This window comes from Ornithorhynchus anatinus, chromosome 1 (assembly GCF_004115215.2).
Source record: "Ornithorhynchus anatinus isolate Pmale09 chromosome 1, mOrnAna1.pri.v4, whole genome shotgun sequence".
Lineage (NCBI taxonomy): Eukaryota > Metazoa > Chordata > Mammalia > Monotremata > Ornithorhynchidae > Ornithorhynchus > Ornithorhynchus anatinus.
Window position 1 is genome coordinate 30,814,857 of NC_041728.1, and position 20,253 is coordinate 30,835,109.

The following is a 20,253-nucleotide window of genomic DNA, read 5'->3' on the forward strand; positions in this document are numbered from 1 at the left end:
TTTTCCCTGCTCATTCCAATTGATTTCCAACTTTTTCAACTTGGATGGTTGCTGCCCGATATTGGGAAATAACTTCAAATTGATTAGAAAGAAAGTTTTAATGCCAACCTTTGGGGCGGGGTTATTGTTATTTAGCATCTATTCTCACAAGGTTTTCCAGGATAATAAATCTGTTCCCTCGAGGAAGGGTACTCAGTACCTTAGAATGTTTGGTGAATGAACTGACAAGGGTGATATAGACCGGACTGCTTTCTGCTGGAAAGTTCTCTCCCTGACCTTAGTTGGTGCTCATTGCTCTTGAAAGGTTTCTTTTGTGATTGACCGGATTGGGGCATATATGACAGTCTGGGAGCAAATAGGAGAAGTGGCATTCCTTCTTAATTGATTGTGAGCATTAGAGATAAGGCTCCTTGCTGAAATAATGATAGGAGACTGATTATTTATTTTTTAGGTGTTTTGCTTTTTTTTCCTGATCACCAACCAGAATAACCTGTGGGGACTTGCATAACTGGTCTTTTTTTCCATCTCTAGTATTTTTGATACCTTTATGAATGGCCTAGTTATAACTGGAATTGGCCAGAGTGCTCTTAGGGCAGACAGAGCTGGTTAGCAAAGGCATATTAAATTTTATAGTATTTCATTTTCGTAGCAGCACTTCCTTGTAAGCAATGGCTGTGGTGTCCCTTCTGTTTTGTCTGGTTTTTTTTTAGAGCTAACTCTCTCTGGGATGGTGCCTCTTGGAAGGTGCAACTTTAGGAAATCATTCTTGCCATGGAGTAATCACCCCTTACATGCAGGGCTATTCCAGAGGTGATCGTCGTTATTGAGGAAATCCACTAAGCAAGATCCTTTAGGACAATGCCAACATTTGAGGTCTTCTGAGTAAGCATTCCCCCAATAAGAAATCGGAATATTTTTCCAGTGTCAATGTTATGAGTTGGCAGTTGACAATGAATCCTCAACAACACCTCCCCCCAGTTCGTATGAGAGATCATATGTGAAGGAGCTATCAACCCAAGAGTTACCACTTAAAAGGCAAAAATCACCCCCAGAATAATCTCATTCATTCATCAGTTCCCATGAGTACTTCAAGTTTAGACATAATCTAAAAATGAAACCATTTACACTGTATTTTGAGGAATCAGTTTGCTTAGGGCATATCACTAAAAACTTGCCTCTTCATTTACTAGTTCAGAGGTCTAGCCACGATATAGTCATTTAATTTCTAATACTTGATTGAAGCATAATGAAGAGAGGCATGATCATTTTTCCTTGCTAAAGGATTCCTCTTTCTTTGGGATTCATCCCCACTCGAATCAGCTGAGACTTGACCTAGAGTAATGAGGAGGTAAGATTCTTCCAGAAAGTTGGACCACACACAGCAAAACTGTTACAAATACCAAAAAAAAATTGTATTTTTTCATATTTATCGATTCCCTATTGCATTCAAATTTCAAACTGAGAAATACTGGAGAGCACCTGTAAAGTCAGAAAAAGGACAACCAGAGAAGGCAAAACTGGATTTTTGTTTGTTCTTCATGAGCTCCATATGAACTTAGCATTTAAGGGAGTCCTAATGGTGAGGTTACAAATAATACAGAACCTGGATATGGCACGCTGTTCATAAGATCTGATTGATATGCAAACTTTGCATGCTGGTAGACTTGTTTACCCCATAGAAGCTCAGGACTCATGCAGACATTTCTGCCTGGATTATATTTTTTGAGCATTCAGGGGCCAAACTACAGATATAGCACCAAACTCCTAGAGAGAGATCATTGATAGCGGTGCTGCCCTTTTTAGAGGCGCCTTCCATATGCTATCATTCTCACAAACGGAGGTCTTAGTGAATCCCGTCACTCGCCACAGTAACGATAACTATAGAGGAGCTTCCCTGATCAGCAGAAACCTCGACAGGTGGCCTGGCTGGCCAGTAGCCACAGCTTGGGGCAAGTATTCTCAAAACAATGACTCTGTGAACCATGTTCCTCAGTCCTACAGACACAGGGATGTGAATTGCTAGTATCTTGGATACTAGACAACAGTTTGGAAATACATAACAGGTCATCTGTCAGTGGGTGTATGCCTTTGTTTTCATATGTAATATTCTACTCTTGCTACAAAATATCACTTTTCTCACTTATTTGATCACTAGTCTGGTACAAATAAAGGGAAGATTTCTTTTTGTTTTTGTTTTTTAAATGGCAGCCAAAGAAACTTGGCATGGTGAACTTTTCAGTACGGATGTCACCTTGGTTGCCTTTGCTTAACTACTTTCATTTTATTTTATTAAAGTCCTTTATAAGGAATAGCTAATATTTTCGAGCTTGAAATTTAAGAGACAGTTGCTGCTTCTGAAACCGTTTTGTGAGTGGGCGGACCAAAGCTCAAAAAAATTACGTGAACTTGCTGAGGTCACATACAGATGGGGTTATAGGCAGGAGGATCCTTTAAGATTGCTGACCTCTGGCTTTCTGTTTTAACTATTAGATGACTAGAAAAAATAAGGTGTCTTTCTCTAATGACAATTTGATGGTGAACTTGCTTGTTTTGCTTTAGGAATAATAGCAATTTTGGTGTTTGTTAAGCACGCGCTTGCCAAGCACTATAGTAAACACTGGGGCAGATAGAAGATAATCTCTGGTCAGACCTAGATTCCGTTCAGAATGGGGCTCACAGTCTAAGTAGGAGGGAGAACAGGTTTTCAATTCCCATTTTACAGATGAGAAAAATGAGGCACAGAGAAGTGAACTGACTTGCCTGAGGTCACATAACTGGCAGGTGGCAGAGTCAGGATTAGAACCCAGGTTCTCGGATGTCCAGATCTGTGACTTTCCATTAGGCCGCGCTGCTTTTCCTTCCAGTAAAATGGCGATATTAATACCTGCACCTACCCTAGGATGACTTTAAGATGTGAAAATATCAGAGGAGGGATGTAATACAATTCCTGTGAATTGTTGTTATTGCAGCTAGTAATATTTAAAATTATTTGCTCTCCTGAGGAAATGTTAAACCCACTATAAATGAATTTCTCTGTCACCTTAATCAGATTTGTAAGTATTCTCTTTTTCAGATGTGGAAAATGAGGTTCAAACATTAACTAACTTGTTTAAGAGCTCACTGTTAGTCTGTATCAGGCATAAGCCTATTAATAATGATTGTTTTCAAGCAAAGTATATTGAGAATTCTGAAATTCCTTAGATATCTTCTGTTCTATTATGTTTGAGGTAGGTTGATTGGAAGCATTATCATCAAAAGCTGGGACAACTGAGACACAAATTGAGAAGTTAATTTACTTAAGGCCTCCAAGAGAGCCAGTGTTTGAATGTTTGAATATGAACTCATTGTTTGAATATGAACTCAGGAGCTCTGCTTCCCAGTTCTGTGCTGTAGTCCTTTAGTTTTCTCATCTTAAGCACTGTTGTCAGTGAATTGAAGCCAAGTTCCTGAGCCCTCACCTGTGGGAGGACAGAATTTTTTTTTAAATAGTTCTTAGTATTCAAGTGTCATGGAAGCTTAGATGGCTTTGACTTTTGACTATTCTTTCACCTTGGTTGACTCCTGCTTTAGTTCACCTAAGTGTTCTGGCAGCTTCCAGTTCTGAAATCCAATGGAATCCAAAGAAGAGTGACTTTCTCACTCCCAGAATAAAAACGGAGGGGAAAAAACACAATCTGAATACTCTGAACCAGACAGCAGTCCAGGTCTTTCAAAACAGTTCATCAGTATTGGCATCCAGTTGGAAGCATAGACTTATTCTTCAGTGTCCGTTCTTGAAGAAATCCATTTGATGAATTGTAACAGAGAGACTTTTTTGAGGGGCAGCAGGTCAATATCCAGGCCGGAAGTCAGCAAAGCTAATCTTTATCCAGGGACTCAATAATGGAAATTGTTAGTCAATTTCATCTTTGTAAATAGGTTAAGATACGATTATTCCCATTTTATGGCTAAAGGAAATGAAAAACAAAGAGATTAAGTGATTTGTCACTGGGAGTGGAGGGCCAGAGAAAGCAGAGCTGGGATGAGTATTCTCAGAACTTGTTTCTATTTTGTTGAATGGATGCTACTCTAATATAAATACTGCCTGTCTAGCCTGATCCTTCTAACATTCTCAGTCAATCAGTGATATTTATTGAGTACTTACTGTGTACAGAGCTTTGTACTTTGGTTTATCAATAGCTTCACTCTTAAATTTCACTTCTAATTCACAGTTTATAATCATCCTTGCTCAAGTGCATCATCACTGTAGACTTTTGCTATGAACGATGTCCTTGGAATCTATTTGCTACCCATTCTATTTCTGCTATTTCCTAGATATTTCCCATTCTCCTTCCTACTTACAGTGTGAGTTCCATGTGGGACCTGATGAACTTCTATCTACCCCAGCGCTTAAAGCTGTGCTTGGTGCAATTACGTGCCTCTGAGAAGATGGGTGACCTTCAGCGCCATCATTTCTGAGACACTTTATTCATTTGAGCACCTGACATTATTGTTGTTTTCATTCAATTTGCCAGAAGAAGTAGTAATTAAGCTAGAATAACCCCTGCTGTTAAGATTCCTCTCAAACAATAGACGATTTCTAGTTCCAAAACAGTGGTTTCCTCAAGACGCCTGGTGCGTTCACTTGGATACATAATTCGGGGAGCGAGAGGATTTCTTATGTTTAGTCTGATTTTGCTAAGAATTGAATTTCTACTTATCAAGAGTAGCACATCTTCATCAGAAGTCGAATTAAACAATTTGAAGTAAAAATAATGACCATGTCAAGATAGCCAAACTTCCAGCAAATGATTAGCTCCCTGTAGAACTTACTAAGAATGAAGGATCTGAACAATGCTGGGTTTTAGAGAGCTGCAGTTGGATTTGAGAATCAAATGTGGTCCAGAACGACCCCTTCTCTTGGATCCCTGCTCCAGACAGACAGAATGCAATTTTCCTTCTCTCAGAAAGAAAAGATAAAGTATAATATATAATATAAAGTATAATATATAACAGTAAAACAGTATGCGTAGTCATTAAAAGCAGTGTATTTAAGAATATTGATATTCAGTATAGCTTTATGTTCTCTATATGCTAATATATCATTTTATCTGCAAATGAAATATAACCCTTTGGCATCTGTCATTTTCTTTTGGTATTATTAGATGGCATCCTTGCTATCAGGCAAAGTTTGTGTGTGTTTGTGTGCCTGTTCAAGGAGATTGATAATATAAGGGCATTTCTGAACTTAGATCCCTCAAACCTGTTTGGTTCAGTAATAACAATAATTGTGGTATTTAAGCACTTAGGATGTGCCAAGCACTGTACCAAGCACTAGGGTGGATACAGGCAAATCAGGTTGGATACGATCCCTTTCCCAGGTGGAGCTCACAGTCTCAATCCCCATTTTACAGACGAGGTAACTGAGGCACAGAGAAGTGAAGTGACTTGCCTGAGGCCACACAACAGACAAGTGGCGGAGCTAGGATTAGAATCCATGACCCTCTGACTCCCAGGCCTGTGTTCTATCCACTGTTCCAAGCTCCTTACAGAAAAGAACATTTTAATCTACATATCTGCAACACTCCGGTGTTCAATTTTAAACAGCATTTAAACATACTGTTTTAAAGTCTGCCAAAATTCACTCCCACTTTTGCCTTGAAGTGGAGTTTTCCGTAAAACTCCTTGCAGATCTTCATAGTGGCTGGTCCCTCCCTCTTTATCAAAACATTCACGTGTTTTTAACACACTTTAGAATATTGCTTTGAAATGTTTTTTTAAGCTCCAACAAGCTCCTCTTTGGAATGAGAACCCACTCTTAGAAATACCTTGATCTTATTCTGATGTGGAAAGGAAGGTACAGAGAAAATTTGAAACTGTTTTGCTTTGAAGCTCAATTACTTTTTTACCCCATCCTCCATTTCTCTTAATGAGAAAGAACTAGCCATTGTCATGGAATGATATCGGGAAACTTTTTATTAAAGGTAGTGTTTGTTTCTACTTGTTAGCTAATAGTTGGTGGTCTGAAAAGAGTCAGTCAGTCGTATTTATTGAGCTCATACTGTGTGCAGAGCACTGTACTCGTTGCTTGGGAGAGTACAGTACGACAATAAACAGACACATCCCCTGCCCACAACAAGCTTACAGTCTAGAGGAGGAGGAGACATTAATATAAAGTAGACAGACAATATAAAGGAGATGGGTAAAGCTTGTTTTACTGGAAAAGTTTGCATTTTTTTAATGTGTATGCAATGAAGTTCTTCTCAGCTTTTATAATAAACTATGGAATCACACTCCGCAACACCTCCCTCCCCCACCTCCCCACCTGCCATTCAAGCTGACATCTGTACTTGCTTCCAGGAGAAGGCACTGAAATTCTCAGAGTCATGCTCATCATAAACACTAAGCACGGCTTTCATTTGATTGGCCCAATTGCTGCTCTGAAAGCTTTCTTTCAAAATTGAATTAGGTATCAAGAAAAGGAGCTTCGCTGACAAGATACGCCTAGTCAGAAGCGATTAGCTGAAGAGTTAATAAAATTTCCAATAAAAGTCATATGCATATGCATAGATACGGTTGTGGTTTTCGAGGCAGATTTCTTTTGCAGATGAAAAGTTCCAAAAGCATCTTTTCTCCTTCCATCGTGCACAAGCTTGTAAGAAGCTTTATTGTCCATTGGAAATCTGTTAATGGAAAATAAATATCTCATCCTCTGCATAAAGAGCAAGAGTAATAGATAGTTGTGCCTTTTACCTCAGTGTCTTTCCTGATGGGAGCAGTGCATAAAAATGATAGCACTGTGGCTCCCTGGCATTAACGTGGGTACCATGATATACAGCTCACTCATCAGAGACCAGGAATCTCTGTAATTCCCCCCATATCTCAGAGTAAACTTTAATGCTGAGTATTCTTTGTCCACAGTTATTGAGTATTTACTGTGTGCAGAGCGCTGTACCAAGCTCCTGAGAGAGTACAATATAACAATAAACAGGCACACTCCCTGCCCGCTACAAGCTTACAATCTAGAGAGATTGACCCTGCTGGATTCTAGTTTTGGTGTAAACTTGACTTCACAGTAGAAATGACAGTGACATTAGTGGATGTGAAGTTGTGGAACAGTCTCAACTCCCTCCGAAGTTCATTATACGTGCAGTCGAATAATAGCCGTTGATTGGCATAGCCACGGCCTTGGCTAGTCAGCTGGTCGAATTACAGTCTGAAGCCAGTTTTCTAAGCCAACTGGTAGTTTGAGGAATTAAAAGTTGAAACAATTAAATAAAAATGAATTTGCTTCTCTTGCATAGGTGCAGTTCTCATCCAAATTTTATTCAGTTTTCTAAGTACTTTTTTTAAGAGAAGCAGTGTGGCTTAGTGGAAAGAGCCCGGGCTTGGGAGTCAAAGGACGTTGGTTCTAATCCCTGCTCCATCACTTCTCTGCTGTGTGACCTTGGGCAAGTCACTTAATTTCTCTGTGCCTCAGGTAACTTATCTGTAAAATGGGGTTAAAAAATGCGAGCCCCATGTGGGACAGTCTGATTATACTCAATAATAATAATACTTGTATTTGTTAAGTGCTTACTATGTGCAGAGCACTGTTCTAAGAGCTGGGGTAGAGCCAGGGTCATCAGGTTGTGCCATGTGAGGTTCACAGTCTTCATCCCCATTTTACAGATAAGGTAACTGAGGCACAGAGAAGTTGTGACTTGCCCACAATCACACAGCTGATAGGTGGCAGAGCCAGAATTTGAACCCATGACCTCTGGCTCCCCAGTCCGGGCTCTTTCCACAGAGCCATGCTGCTTCTCAATCTACCCCAGTGCTTAGAACAATGCTCGGCACATTGTAATAATACCATTATTATTATTATTATTATTATTTTAATGATGTCGGCCTCCCTACACTAAGTGCTCAATAAATTTGATTGATCTTTGGAAAAACTAGTCAGTTTGATGAAGACATTTGACTTTCTATGACACGCAAATAAATTGAGGGATAACAATCACATAACAAAGTCAACTGCTGCATTTTAAATAATTTCTAGAACAACTAAATTATAATAAAATAGTTTGAGCTAGACTGTCTGCTACAAGTGCTCACACGTTTTCCATTAGGTTTTACCATTTCTATTAAATGCGGTATTGATCCTATCTGGACATCCGCTTCAAGCGTACAAGTGAGAAGAGGATGGGAAAGAGAACTCAAGAATTCTAGTGAGAAGTTCATTTGAAAATGCAAGCTGCCAGTTGAATCCTGTGACTTTGATCCCACTAAACCCTTTGTGGGATAATGACATTGAAACTCACATATTTTGTGAAAGGACCAGTGGTCAAAAATATTATTATCAAGTGCCGTCGAGTCGTTCCCCATTAAAAATAACTCCTGTCATAATAATAATAATAATGATGTTGGTATTTGTTAAGTGCTTATTATGTGCAGAGCACTGTTCTAAGCACTGGGGAAGATACAGGGTCATCAGGTTGTCCCACATGAGGCTCACAGTTAATGCCCATTTTACAGATGAGGGAACTGAGGTACAGAGAAGTGAAGTGACTTGCCCACAGTCAAACAGCTGACAAGTGGCAGAGCTGGGATTCGAACCCATGACTTCTGGCTCCCAAGCTCTTTCCACTGAGCCACGCTGCTTCATTATCACCTCAGGAACAGAATTGATCATATGCAGACATCTTCCACATCTACAAAGGCAAAAACTGATTTCAAACCAGCTATTTGTTCTTCCTATTCTACGAAGGGATAGAGCACAGGACTGTGAGTCTTAAAGATCTATGTTCTAATGCCGGCTCCCTCACTTGACTGCTGTGTGACCTTGGCCAAGTCACTAAACTTCTCTGTGCCTCAGTTACCTCATCTGCAAAATGGGGATTAATACCATGAGCCCCATGTGGGACAATGTTCCACCTGATCAACTTGCAACTCTCGGCTGCCTTGGACACTACAGACTACACCCTTCTCCTGGAAACCTTCTTGTTCCCCTCCTATCTCTCTGGCCACTTATTCTCGGTCTCTTTCTTGGGCTCCTCCCCTCTGCTTCTCATCCCCTAATTGTCAGAACCTCTCAAGACTTCTCCATCTACACCTACTGCTTTGGGAGAAGTCATTCTCTCCCCTGATTTCAACTACCACCTCTGTGTGCACGATTCCCAGTCTGCCTCTCCAGCCCTGACTCCTCTCCTTCTCTGGAGTCTCACATTTCCTTTTGCCTGCAGGACTTCTCTACCTGGATGTTCTACCATTACCTCACAGTAAACTCATCAAAATAATAATAATAATGACATTAGTTAAGTGCTTACTATGTGCCAGGCACTGTTCTGAGTGCTGGGGTAGATACAAGCAAATCGGGTTGAACACAGTCCCTGTCCCATGTGGGGCTCACAGTCTTCATCCCCACTTTCCAGATGAGGAAACTGAGGCCCAGAGAAGTGAAGTGACTTGCCTAAGGCCACACAGCAGACGTGGAGGAACCCATGACCTTCTGACTTCCAGGCCCATGCTCTATCTACTAAGCCCTGCTGCTTCTTTCAAAAGTAAAGTAGTTCTTCCTGCTCATACCATATCCTTCCCATGTCTGTCCAATTACTGTAGACCACACCACCATCCTCCCTAACACACACTTGGCCTTATCCTCAACTCACCTCTTTCTTTCAACCAGATATTCAGTCCATCACCAAATCCTGTTGGTTCTACCTTCACAAATTTTCTAGAATCAGTCCCTTCTTCCCCACCCAAACTTCTACCATCCCAGTGCTTCATGCACTTATCATATCCCACCTTGATTACTGCATTAGCCTCCTCACTGCCTTCCCTCTCTGCTGTCTCTCCCCTCTCCAGTCCTTCCTCCACTATGCTGCATGGATCATTTTTCCAAATAACCATTCAGTCCATATCTTCCCACTCCTCAAGAATTTCTAGAAGTTGCAGAAACAGATCGCTAAAATACAGTCCCCAGTTGCTCATAAAGGAGGTTCACCCTTTCAAATCTTGTCACTGAGGAGGCAGCACGGTGTAGTGGATAGAGCATGTACCTGGGAGTCAGAAGGTCATGTGAGTTCTAATCCCGGCTCTTCCACTTGTCTACTGTGTGATGTTGGGCAGGTCACTTTGCTTCTCTGGGCCTCATTTACCTCATCTGTAAAATGGGGTATGAGATTGTGAGCCCCCCCGTGGGACAGGGACTGTGTCCAACCCGATTTGCTTCTATCCACCCCGGCACTTAGAACATAGTAAGGACTTAACAAATGCCATAATTATTATTAATTATTATGATGATTGTTGTTAACCATTATCCTGTCAGGTTGCTGTGATGAAATTTAACAAAAACAGATTTCATTTATGAAAAGAAATTGTTTTACTTGGAGATAATATGGGTTTTGAACACTTTCGATTAAAACATTGTTTTTTTGGTGTAAAAGCTCAAATCCCTAAAAGACCAAGAATTTAAACCCAGTCCGATCTGCTGGCATATCAGCACTCTAGCTTTATTGCAGTATATGGTTTCTATCATTGTTTGCATGTGTAAGTATTTACCTAGGCTGACTTATGGGCTTTAGTTGCAAAAGTCATTTTGAGAGAAATGTTTATACCATAAGCAGTTGAAAATAAGTGGAAAAAGCGTACAGCAAAATAAATCAGCCGTCGAGGGTTTCTTGGTATACTTTTGTACACTTGTGACTCCTAAATATTAAAATAAGTAATTTGCAAATGACTCAAATATAATGTGATCACCAAGGTCTACAGTGACTCCTTATGACTATATCTAAACGGTTCTTCTCTGTCATAATCCTCCTGGATAGCTCTACTTACTACCTTTGACACTGTTAAATACTCCGTTTTGGCCTTGATTCAACAAACACAGAATTCAACTGATTCCCTTCTTCCATATCATCCACTCTTCAATTTCCTTTGCTCTCTCTTCATCCTCTTTTCACCCTTTATCTGTGGGAGGTCCACAAAGCTCCGGGACTTCTACTCTTTTCACCGTATAGTTATACACTTAAGGGACACATTTGCTAACCTGCTTTACAACTTTGCATTTCCTTTTGTCTCCAGGACATATTTACATCATTACCACTGATGCCTTAATCTCAATATGGCAAAAACTGATCTTCTCAATTTCCTTCCTAAACTTACTCCTTGAAACTTTCTTCAGCTTCAACAGTGTCACCATTCTCCCTATCCCGGAAGCTCTCGTTTAGTGTCATCTCTGATTCCTCTGGGTCTTTCAACTTTCACATTCAGTCTGTCCGTCATCTTCCCCCATCTCCCCCCCCGCCACACACATACCATATTTCCTGAATCCATCCCTTTTTCTCCACCCTACCACTCTGGTAAATGACTTTGCCATTTCCAACCTGGATTATAACATCTTCTTTACTGATCAATCAATGGTATTTACTGAATGCTTACCGGGTGGAGAGCACTGTACTATGACCTTGGAAGAATATGATGCAATAGAGATAGTAGACACAATCCCTCCCCACAAGGAGCTTACAGTCTAGAAGAGGAGACAGACTTTACAATAAATTACTTACAGTCATTCGATCAATTGATGTATTTATTGATACAGAGCTTACCCTGTGCACAGCACTCTACTAAACACCTGGGAGAGTACCATACAAAAGAGTAGGTATAGACACTACCCACAAGGAGCTTACAGACTAGAGAGAGAGACATCCATCAAAATAAATTACAGATGCATTTACTCATATGTGCTGTGGGGGTGGGAGAGGAGTGAATATCAAAGTGTTTTAAGGGAACAGACCCTGAGTACAAAGGCGATAGAGAAAGGCATGGAAATTCTCTTGGAGAAGCCGTGATTTTAGGAGGGCTTTGAAGATGAGGAGAGAATTGGTCTGTTGTAAATGAGGGGGAGTTCCATACCAGAGGCAGGGGGAGATTGAAATACAGTGAGTAGGTTGGCGTTTAAAGGGGTGAAATGCGTAGACCGGGATGTAGTAAGAGATCATCGAGGTAAGGTAGGAAAGGGAGAGCTGATTGAGTGCTTTAAAGCCAAAGGTAAAGAGTTTCTGTTTGAAGAGGAGGTAGATGGGCAACCTCTGGAGGTTCTTGAGTGGAGAGATGTGGACTGAATGGCTATTTAGAAAAATGATCCTTGCAGCAGAGTGGAGTGAAGACTGGTGACAGGAGAGAGAGAATGCAGGGAGGTCAGCGAAGAAACTGATGCAGTATTCAAAGTAGGATATGATAAGTGCTTGGAGCCTTGAGGTGGTAGTTGGGTTGGAGAGAAAGGGGCAGATTCTAGGGAAGTTGAGAAAGTAGAACTGACAGGATATGGTGACAGCTTGAATACTAAGCTCCCTGCTATCAGCCTCTCATCTCTCTGTCTATCCTATCTCAGTAACTGTCCCTTGAACTTCAAGATGACATCCTCGCAGGGAAATCATATCAGCATATGTGATTGTGGCTGAACAGTTTTTCTCTTTTTTTAACACCCCATTAAAGCTCGCCAGTCGCAGTCCTCTGTTGAACCTGTCTGGGTTTGGACGAGGCAGGCACTTTTGAAGGATGTTCTTCCATCTTTCCAACTTAGAATGAGCAGTGTGTTCCTAAATAGGGTTGCTCAGATACCTAGGGTTTCTGATCACTGCTGAAACCACCTCGGTAACTGATGACCAGTGCCTTGAATTGCCTACTCACATAAACTTAACGATCAATCAATTGGAAGTATTTATCCAACACTTACTGTGAACAGAGCACTGTACTAAGTATGTCCAAAACAGAGTGCCTCATCTTCCCACCCAGAACCTCTCCTCCTGTTATCTTTCCTATCACCATAGACAGCACCACCATCCTTTCTGTCTCACAAGCCCAGAACCTTGGTATTATCCTTGTCCTTCAACCCACCCATTCAGTCTTTCAAGAAATCCTCTCAGTTCTACCTCCACAACAGCTCTAGGATCTGTCCCATCCGCTCCATCCAAAAGGCTGCTATTGCTGGTCCACAACTACTGCATCACCCTTCCTTCTGCCCTTCCTGGCTTCAGTCTCTTCTCTCTATTCTTTTCTCTGCTGCCTGGATCAGTTTCCTAAAAAAACTGTTCTGGACATGCCTACCCTTTCCTCAGAATCTCCAGTGATTTCCCATCCATGTCCCCCTCAAATGAAAACTCCTCACCATTGGCTTTAATGCACTCAATCAATTCTCTCCTTCCTGCTTTTCCTTTCTCCTTTCCCTCTATAATCCAGTGGGCACACTTTGCCCTTCTAACCCCAACTGACTCACTAACCCTCGATCTTATCTCTCTCACCATTGACTTCTTGCTCACATTCTCCCTTCTGCCCAGAACTCCCTCCCCAATAGACCACCACTCTCCTCATCCTCCAAGCTTTGCTAAAGTGAGGTCTCCTCCAGGAAGCCTTACATGACTAATCCCTCACTTCCTCACCTTGTCCCCCCACCCCACACCTCTTCTGAGGCATTTGGGTCAGCTTTCAAGCACTCATTCAGCTCATCCCCTCCAATCTTACCTGACTTATTTCTTACTACAGCCCACCCTGCACACTTCACTCCTCAAATGCCACTCGATCGTGTCTATCTCACCACTGATCCCTTGCCAACATTCTCCACCTGACCTGGAACTTTCTCCCCCTTCATATAGGTCAGGCTACCACTCTCCCCTTCTTCAAAACCTTATTAAAATCACACCTCTAAGAGGATTTCCCTAAGCCCTCATTTCCCCAACTTCCTATGTATTTGGATTTTCATCCTTCAAGCACTCGATATTCATCCCAGCCTCAGTCCCATAGCACTTATGTCTATATCTCTAATTCATTTTAATATCTGTCTCTCCTTGTGGGCTTTAAGCTCCTTGTGGGAAGGGAACATGTCTACCAACAGTGTGGCCTAGTGGAAAGAACACAGGCCTGGAGTAAGAGGACCGGGTTCTAATCCCAGCTCCACCACATTTCTGCGGTGTGACCTTGGCAAGTCTCTTCAGTTCTCTGTGCCTCAGTTACCCTATTTGTAAAATAGGGAGTGAGACTGTGAGCCCCTGTGGGACAGGGACTGTATCCAACCTGATTAGCTTGTATTTACCCCAGTGCTTAGTACTATGCCTGGCCCACAGTAAGTGCTTAAAAAAACGTGAAAAACAAACAGAAGAAACTCTGTTGTATTCTCCCAAGCACTCAATCCAGAGCTCTCCACACAGTAAATTCTCAATAAATACCACTGATTGGCTGATCTTCCTGGAACATCTTATATAGTGGAACTGATGAAAATATGAAATAGATTTTAAGAGTCTTGGTTAGAGAAGATTTGCAAAGCTGTGAGCCTTTCGAAAATGGCTTAGCATCAGGTTAGGACCAGAGCTTCAGCCTAGGTTAAACTTCTTTCATTTATAAGGTGGGATGCTTCCAGTAACTGTCCACTCGGAACTAGAGACACCTGACCGTAACTTCTGGAGCACCAAGGAAGGAAGGACAAATTATGTTTGTCTCCTGAGACCAGTAAACTATTTAAGCTGTCTTTTCCCCAAGAGAGATGTTTTGTCAGATTTTTTTTTTGTCATTATTTCTTTGTTTTTATTTATTTAACAACCCCCGAAAATGTGCCAAGGTTTTTCTCCAGGTTTTGGGCTACAAGTCATTAAATTTGGCTCGGTCTGCAAATCCGAAGTTCAAAATTTAGTTTTCTCTTCAATCTGTAAACTACTCAAACTTGGAATTTATTAAAAGAACAGGAAATTGGTCTAAGTTTTATAGTGTGTGGAATGAAAAATGATAGGATTTTCTCCTATTTCCTTGTAACCTATGACTGTAAAACCAACGAGTTTTTATTTGTTCTGAGGAGTTGCTCTTTGAAAGGAAGCCGGTGAATTCCCCTATTGTTATTATTTGTTTTCCTCAATGAAAATAGTTCAGAAAGGAAATGTCTTCAAAGGTGCGGGATCTGCTCTTGATTATCCAAGGTTTGGCTCTTTCTGTTTGGGAATCATCTGGGAATATTGCTTCAAACTCCTTCCTTCTCCTCCCCCACATTTATGGATTAGAATCTCTAATAATGGGTGAGCTGGAGAAAATTGGTTAAAAAAAAAAATCAGATAATTTTGTATCATATTAAGAGCACTGATTATTTTGTGGAGTTATTAGAAAAACTGAAGTATTTGGATTACCTGTGGATTTTTCTGTGGCATCATCTCTCCTCTTTTATCCTGGATAATCTGAAATTGTCCAAGGGCATTGTCCCTGTTGCATTATGAAATTCCCTTTTCAAAAGAAATCTTTGCAATAACTACACTAATGAAAGTAACTGCTAGCGAGGGTCAAAAGCCCTGCCGTTTTGCTTGGTTTCATGCCCTTTATCTATTTTTCAAAACCCATTGATTCTCCTTTCAACGCAGTCCCAGAGTCAAACTTATAATGAGCAGCTCCTTTAAATCCTTTACAAGGGTTTTCTGCCCTAGGCCCAGTTATCGTCTCTGTCTGTATTCTCAAGCCAGGCAACCCACAGGGTAGGTGAGCTGCAACATTGTCTTTTCTCTGCAAACCACAGTGACCTTTGAAAGCCTTGCTAAAGTGATAGCTTCAAATACCCTCTGACAGATTTTTTTTTCCCAGTGAAGGGGTGTCAAAACACTAACAAGTAAACTTTAGTTCTAGAAATAGCTTATTAGTGGGGTGAGTGCTTTCTAGTTGATGGGAAAGGTTTCTTTCAGAATGCAAATCCAATACTAATAAACTAGGGTTAGCCAATAATGTTTTCAGGTTCTGCCCTATCACCCTCTCTGCCCCCAAAATAATAATAGTAATCATTATTAATACACAGCTCTCCGCACAGTAAGCTCTCTGCTCCCATAATAGTAAATTGTTAATCATAATAATAACATTATGATTATGGTATTTGTTAAACACTTACTATGTTCTAGGCACTATTCTAAGTGCTGGGATCGATACAAGATAGTCGGGTTCGACACAGTCCCTGTCCCACATAGGGCTCACAGTCTTAATCCCCATTTTCCAGATGAGGAAACTGAGGCCCAGAGAAGTCAAGTGACTTACCCCAGGTCATACAGTAGGCAAGTGGCAGAACCGGGATTAGAACCCATGACCTTCTGACTCCCAGGCCCATGCTTTATCCACTAGGCCATGCTTCCCCATCCAAGGTATACCACCAAATTAGAGTTTCTCATTCTCATAGTAGGAAATTCTGATATCTTCTGTCTTCTTTTCAGTCCATCCTAAACTTTAATCTATTAGTTTGCTACTTGCTTTGACACCTGTGATAAGTGATTCTGAATTTCTGTCTGGTTTTTATGTCCTTTTTTTTAAGTGTGTCTCTCTTAGCCCATCCGGGGGTAGAACTATTTAGTAAAACTAGCTTAGGAGACTTTATTTCAGATTCCACCATTTCTTGAGAGATTCCACCATTAATTTCTAATTAATTGAGAAGCATTGTGGCTGAGTGGCTAAAGCACAAGTCTGGGAGTTAGAAAGACCTGGATTCTAATCCTGGTCTGCTGAGTGACCTTGGGCAAGTCTCTTCACTTCTCGGGGCCTCAGTTACTTCATCTGTAAAATGGGGATTAAGACTGTGGGCTCCATGTAAGACATGGACTGTGTTCAACCTGATAACCTTGAACCTACCCCAGCGCTTAGTACAGTGCCTGGCAGATGGTAAGCGCTTAACAGATACCCTTAAAAAAAAGTCCTGACAGAGCTGTAAATTATAAATTCCCATCTGTGCCTGCTGCCATCCCGAGCTGAAAGATGGAGAGTGTGATGCTTTTTGATGAAAATCCCCCTGAAAATAGAAATCACTATTGTAATGCTTGATAGAAAACAAAATTGAAGGCCAGATTTTTGAGAGAGGCCTGCAGAGAGGAACCCAATAAATTTCCTTTGATATGCTTATAGGAAAGTAAGCTTTTTCCTTTCTTGCTCTCTGAAGATTGTTTTACCATCAGTTGTTTCTTATGATCAAGAGATTTTAGAGCTTTGTTTAATAAAGAGAATTTCTTTCTGGAAAAAACTCCTCCTCCCAGTCTAGCATGGGAAAGAGAATCTAGTGTCCTCAGAGAGCACTTCTGTAAATTATGGGTCCTCTGGCCACTTTGTTTCTAGGAATTCCCATCTTAATGAAGTTGTAGCCGAGTTCACCATGCCTCTACGGCTGGTCTTGGACCATGAGTCAACCCTGACTAGTTAAGGGCGATATTTACATTGGTTAATGCAGAAAGGGAATGTGGGGAATCATTCAATCCACTAATTGTATTTATTGAGTGTATCTTATGTGGAGAACACTGAAGCAGTGTGGCCTAGTAGGTAAACATGGGCCTGGGAGTCAGAAGGCCCTGGGTTCTAATCCTGGCTCTGCCACTTGTCTGCTGTGTGATCTCGGGCAAGTCACTTCACTTGTCTGTGCCTCAGTTACCTCATCTGGAGAATGGGGATTAAGACTGTGAGCCCTGTGTGGGACAGGGACTGTGTCCAACCCAATTACCTTGTATCTACCCCAGTGCTTAATACTGTGCTTGGCACATAGTAAGCGTTTAACAAATAACAAAATTATCACTATTACTATGATTATCACTAAGCACTCGGGAGAATACAGTACAACAGAGTTAGCGGACATAGCCCTTGCCCATAACTAGCTTACAGTCCAGAGGAGGGGTCAGACATTAATTTGAATAAATAAGTGATTTATAGCATATAATTTAAAGATGGAGGTGGGACGAATGTTATGTTCAAAGGTCTCCGATTGAAGTGCATAGATGACGCAGAAGGGAGAGCGAGTCGGGGAAAGAGGGCTTAATCGGGGAAGGCCTCTTGGAGGAGATTAGTAGTGCTTTGAAGGTGGAGAGAGTGGTGGTCTGCTGTATGTGGAGTGGGAGGGAATTCTGGGCCAGGAGGATAATGTGGAAAAGGGGTCGGCGACAAGATAAGATGAGATTGGGTCACGGCGAGTAAGCTGATGCTAGAGGAGCAGAGTGTGCTGTCTAGGCTGTAGTAGGAGATTAGTGAGGTGAAGCAGGGTAGGACGAGCTGAATGAGAGATTTTAAAGCCAATGGTGAGGAGTTTGTGTTTGTGGAGGTGGATGGGCAGCCATTGGAGGTTCTTGAGGAGTGGGAAACATGGACTGAACATTTTTGTTAATAAATGACCCGGACAGCGGAGTGAAGTGGGGATTGAAGTAGGGAGGAACGGGAGGCTGGGAGGTCAATGAGGAGGCAGATGCAGTGGTCAAGGAGGGATTGGATAAGTGTATGGATCATTCATTCAATCGTATTTATAGAGTGCTTTCTGTGTGCAGAGCATTGTACATAAGCTCTCAGGGTAGTGGTTTGGAAGGAGAGGAAAGGGTGGATTTTAGCCATGTCGTGAAGGTAGAACCTATAGGATTTGGTGACAGATTGAGTATATGGGTGGAATGAGAGAGCTGAGTCAAGGGCAAGGCCAAGGCTTTGGGCTTGTGAGGTTGGGTAGGGCCTCAGTTACCTCATCTGGAAAATGCGGATTGAGACCGTGAGCCCCACATGGGGCAGGGACTTTGTCCAACCTGATTTGCTTGCATCCACCCCAGTGTTTAGTACAGTACCTGGCTCGTAGTAAGTGCTTACCAAATACCATCACCATTATTAGTAGTAGTAGTGGTATGGTAATGGGAAAGACAGGAGGAGGACAGGATTTAGGTGGGAAGATAAAGAGTTCAGTTTTGGGCATGATTAATTTGAGGTGTTGGTGGGCCATCCAAGTAAATATGTTTTGAAGGCAGGAGGAAATGTGAGATTTCAGGGAAAAACGGAGGTCAGGGCTGGAGATGTCGATTTGGGAATCGTCTGCATAGACATAGTAAAGTAATTGAAGCCGTGAGAGCCAATAAGTTCTCCAAGGGAATGGGTGTAGAGGGAGATTAATTGTTAATTGTGACAGGAATGATTGGCTGATGTAAATCCTCATCTGCTGGCTTTTGCCTTTCTACTTATTTCGTGAAAACAACTGAACAACCATTTTAGTGGTAATTACTTTGGCTTAGATACAGGCCCTCGGCCTCAGGTGAATTGCTCTGCAACTCATTACAAATTTTCAGCCCTGCCTTTCTTTGCTGGGGTCTTTAGCACAGAAGAGGGAATTCTTTAGCAGATTTTCTGAACGGAGCAGCTTCAGTAAGTATATGCACTTCCACCCATGGCAAAATCTAAGAGTATATTCCATCCCCAGGTCATTCGTCTTTTTGATTACCCGAATGAGAGGTCAGAAGTGTGATGAGTAGCAAATATTCTCGTTTTTTTTCGTCTTCCTCTGTAAGTTCAGTAGGAAAGGATGAAAAATGCATGAAAATTAGAAGTGGGTGGAAGCTTAATGGAGTGATTCTGTCCCACAATCTGGTTGAGCATTCATGTTGGTATGGCATTAAAATTTTCTGTTTGGGCAGCACAATTGTTTAATTGGGAATTTCAACGGCATTTGAAAAACCTCAAGCAAGCAGGGGGCTTTCATTCTGCCTCCCGCCACCCCCCCTCCCCACCCCACACACACACAAGAACAATGCTTGTCAGGATTGATGACTCCCCTTATAGAGCACCTGTGTTTCTAGTCACATAATTGATGGTTTCTGACATTAGTTTGGAGCACGCTGTAAACATCTAGCCCTGCCAAAGCTTGTTTTTCGTTATCTGTAAATATGTTGGTGGTTTTTTACTTTCTGATTGAAAACAGATGTACTGCCATGGCCCCAGAAGTTTCAAGGTATCACAGAGTAAGTGTTCTTATCGAATGGCGCCGGTCAGTGAGAGAACGCGGCCCGTGAAGCCGGCTATTCTGCATCAGTTCCACATTCCAAGGCCCCAGGTAGAGAGAATGCCAAATCCTCAGTGAGTTTCGGAGTGTGTTCCCCAAATTTCACTGTTACCTGAGGAACAGAATCTGACTAAGCCCCCCAGGAGGTATCTCAGAGAGTCAACTGATGTCTTTGCATGTTTTGATAACTGATATGTAGAAATTTTTTCAAGTTCACTTTTTCTTTATTCTTCTGTCTTTTTTACCCATCTCCCCCCATCGTAGCAAATTAGACGACCGGATGAAAGCAAAGGAGTTGCTAGTAGAATTGGATCCCTCAAAGTAAATATGTTTCTAACGTTTTTTTGGCAAGATTTCTTCTATAGCCTACCCTTCCCTCTTCCTCTTGGGAGGGCGGGGGAGGGAGGAAGCTTTTTCCATTTTCCACCATCCCATTTTTTCTTTCTTTGAATATTTTTATTGGCTGTGGGTCATGTTATTTTTTTGTTTCAGCTACACAT

General features: G+C 41.6%; 1 protein-coding gene across 8 annotated transcripts in view; it reads left to right on the top strand.

The window, feature by feature from the left end:
* The window catches only part of GPHN (gephyrin), a 684,869-nt gene that overhangs the window by 462,610 nt on the left and 202,006 nt on the right, over positions 1–20,253 (top strand). For 4 of the 8 annotated variants that reach the window (XM_029059894.1, XM_029059899.2, XM_029059912.2 and 1 more), the window contains one exon: positions 20,018–20,074. The exons of the other annotated variants lie outside the window; for them this stretch is intronic. In XM_029059894.1, the coding sequence (XP_028915727.1) occupies positions 20,018–20,074 (57 nt within the window). The remainder of the gene's footprint in view (positions 1–20,017; positions 20,075–20,253) is intronic. 8 annotated transcript variants of the gene reach the window in all.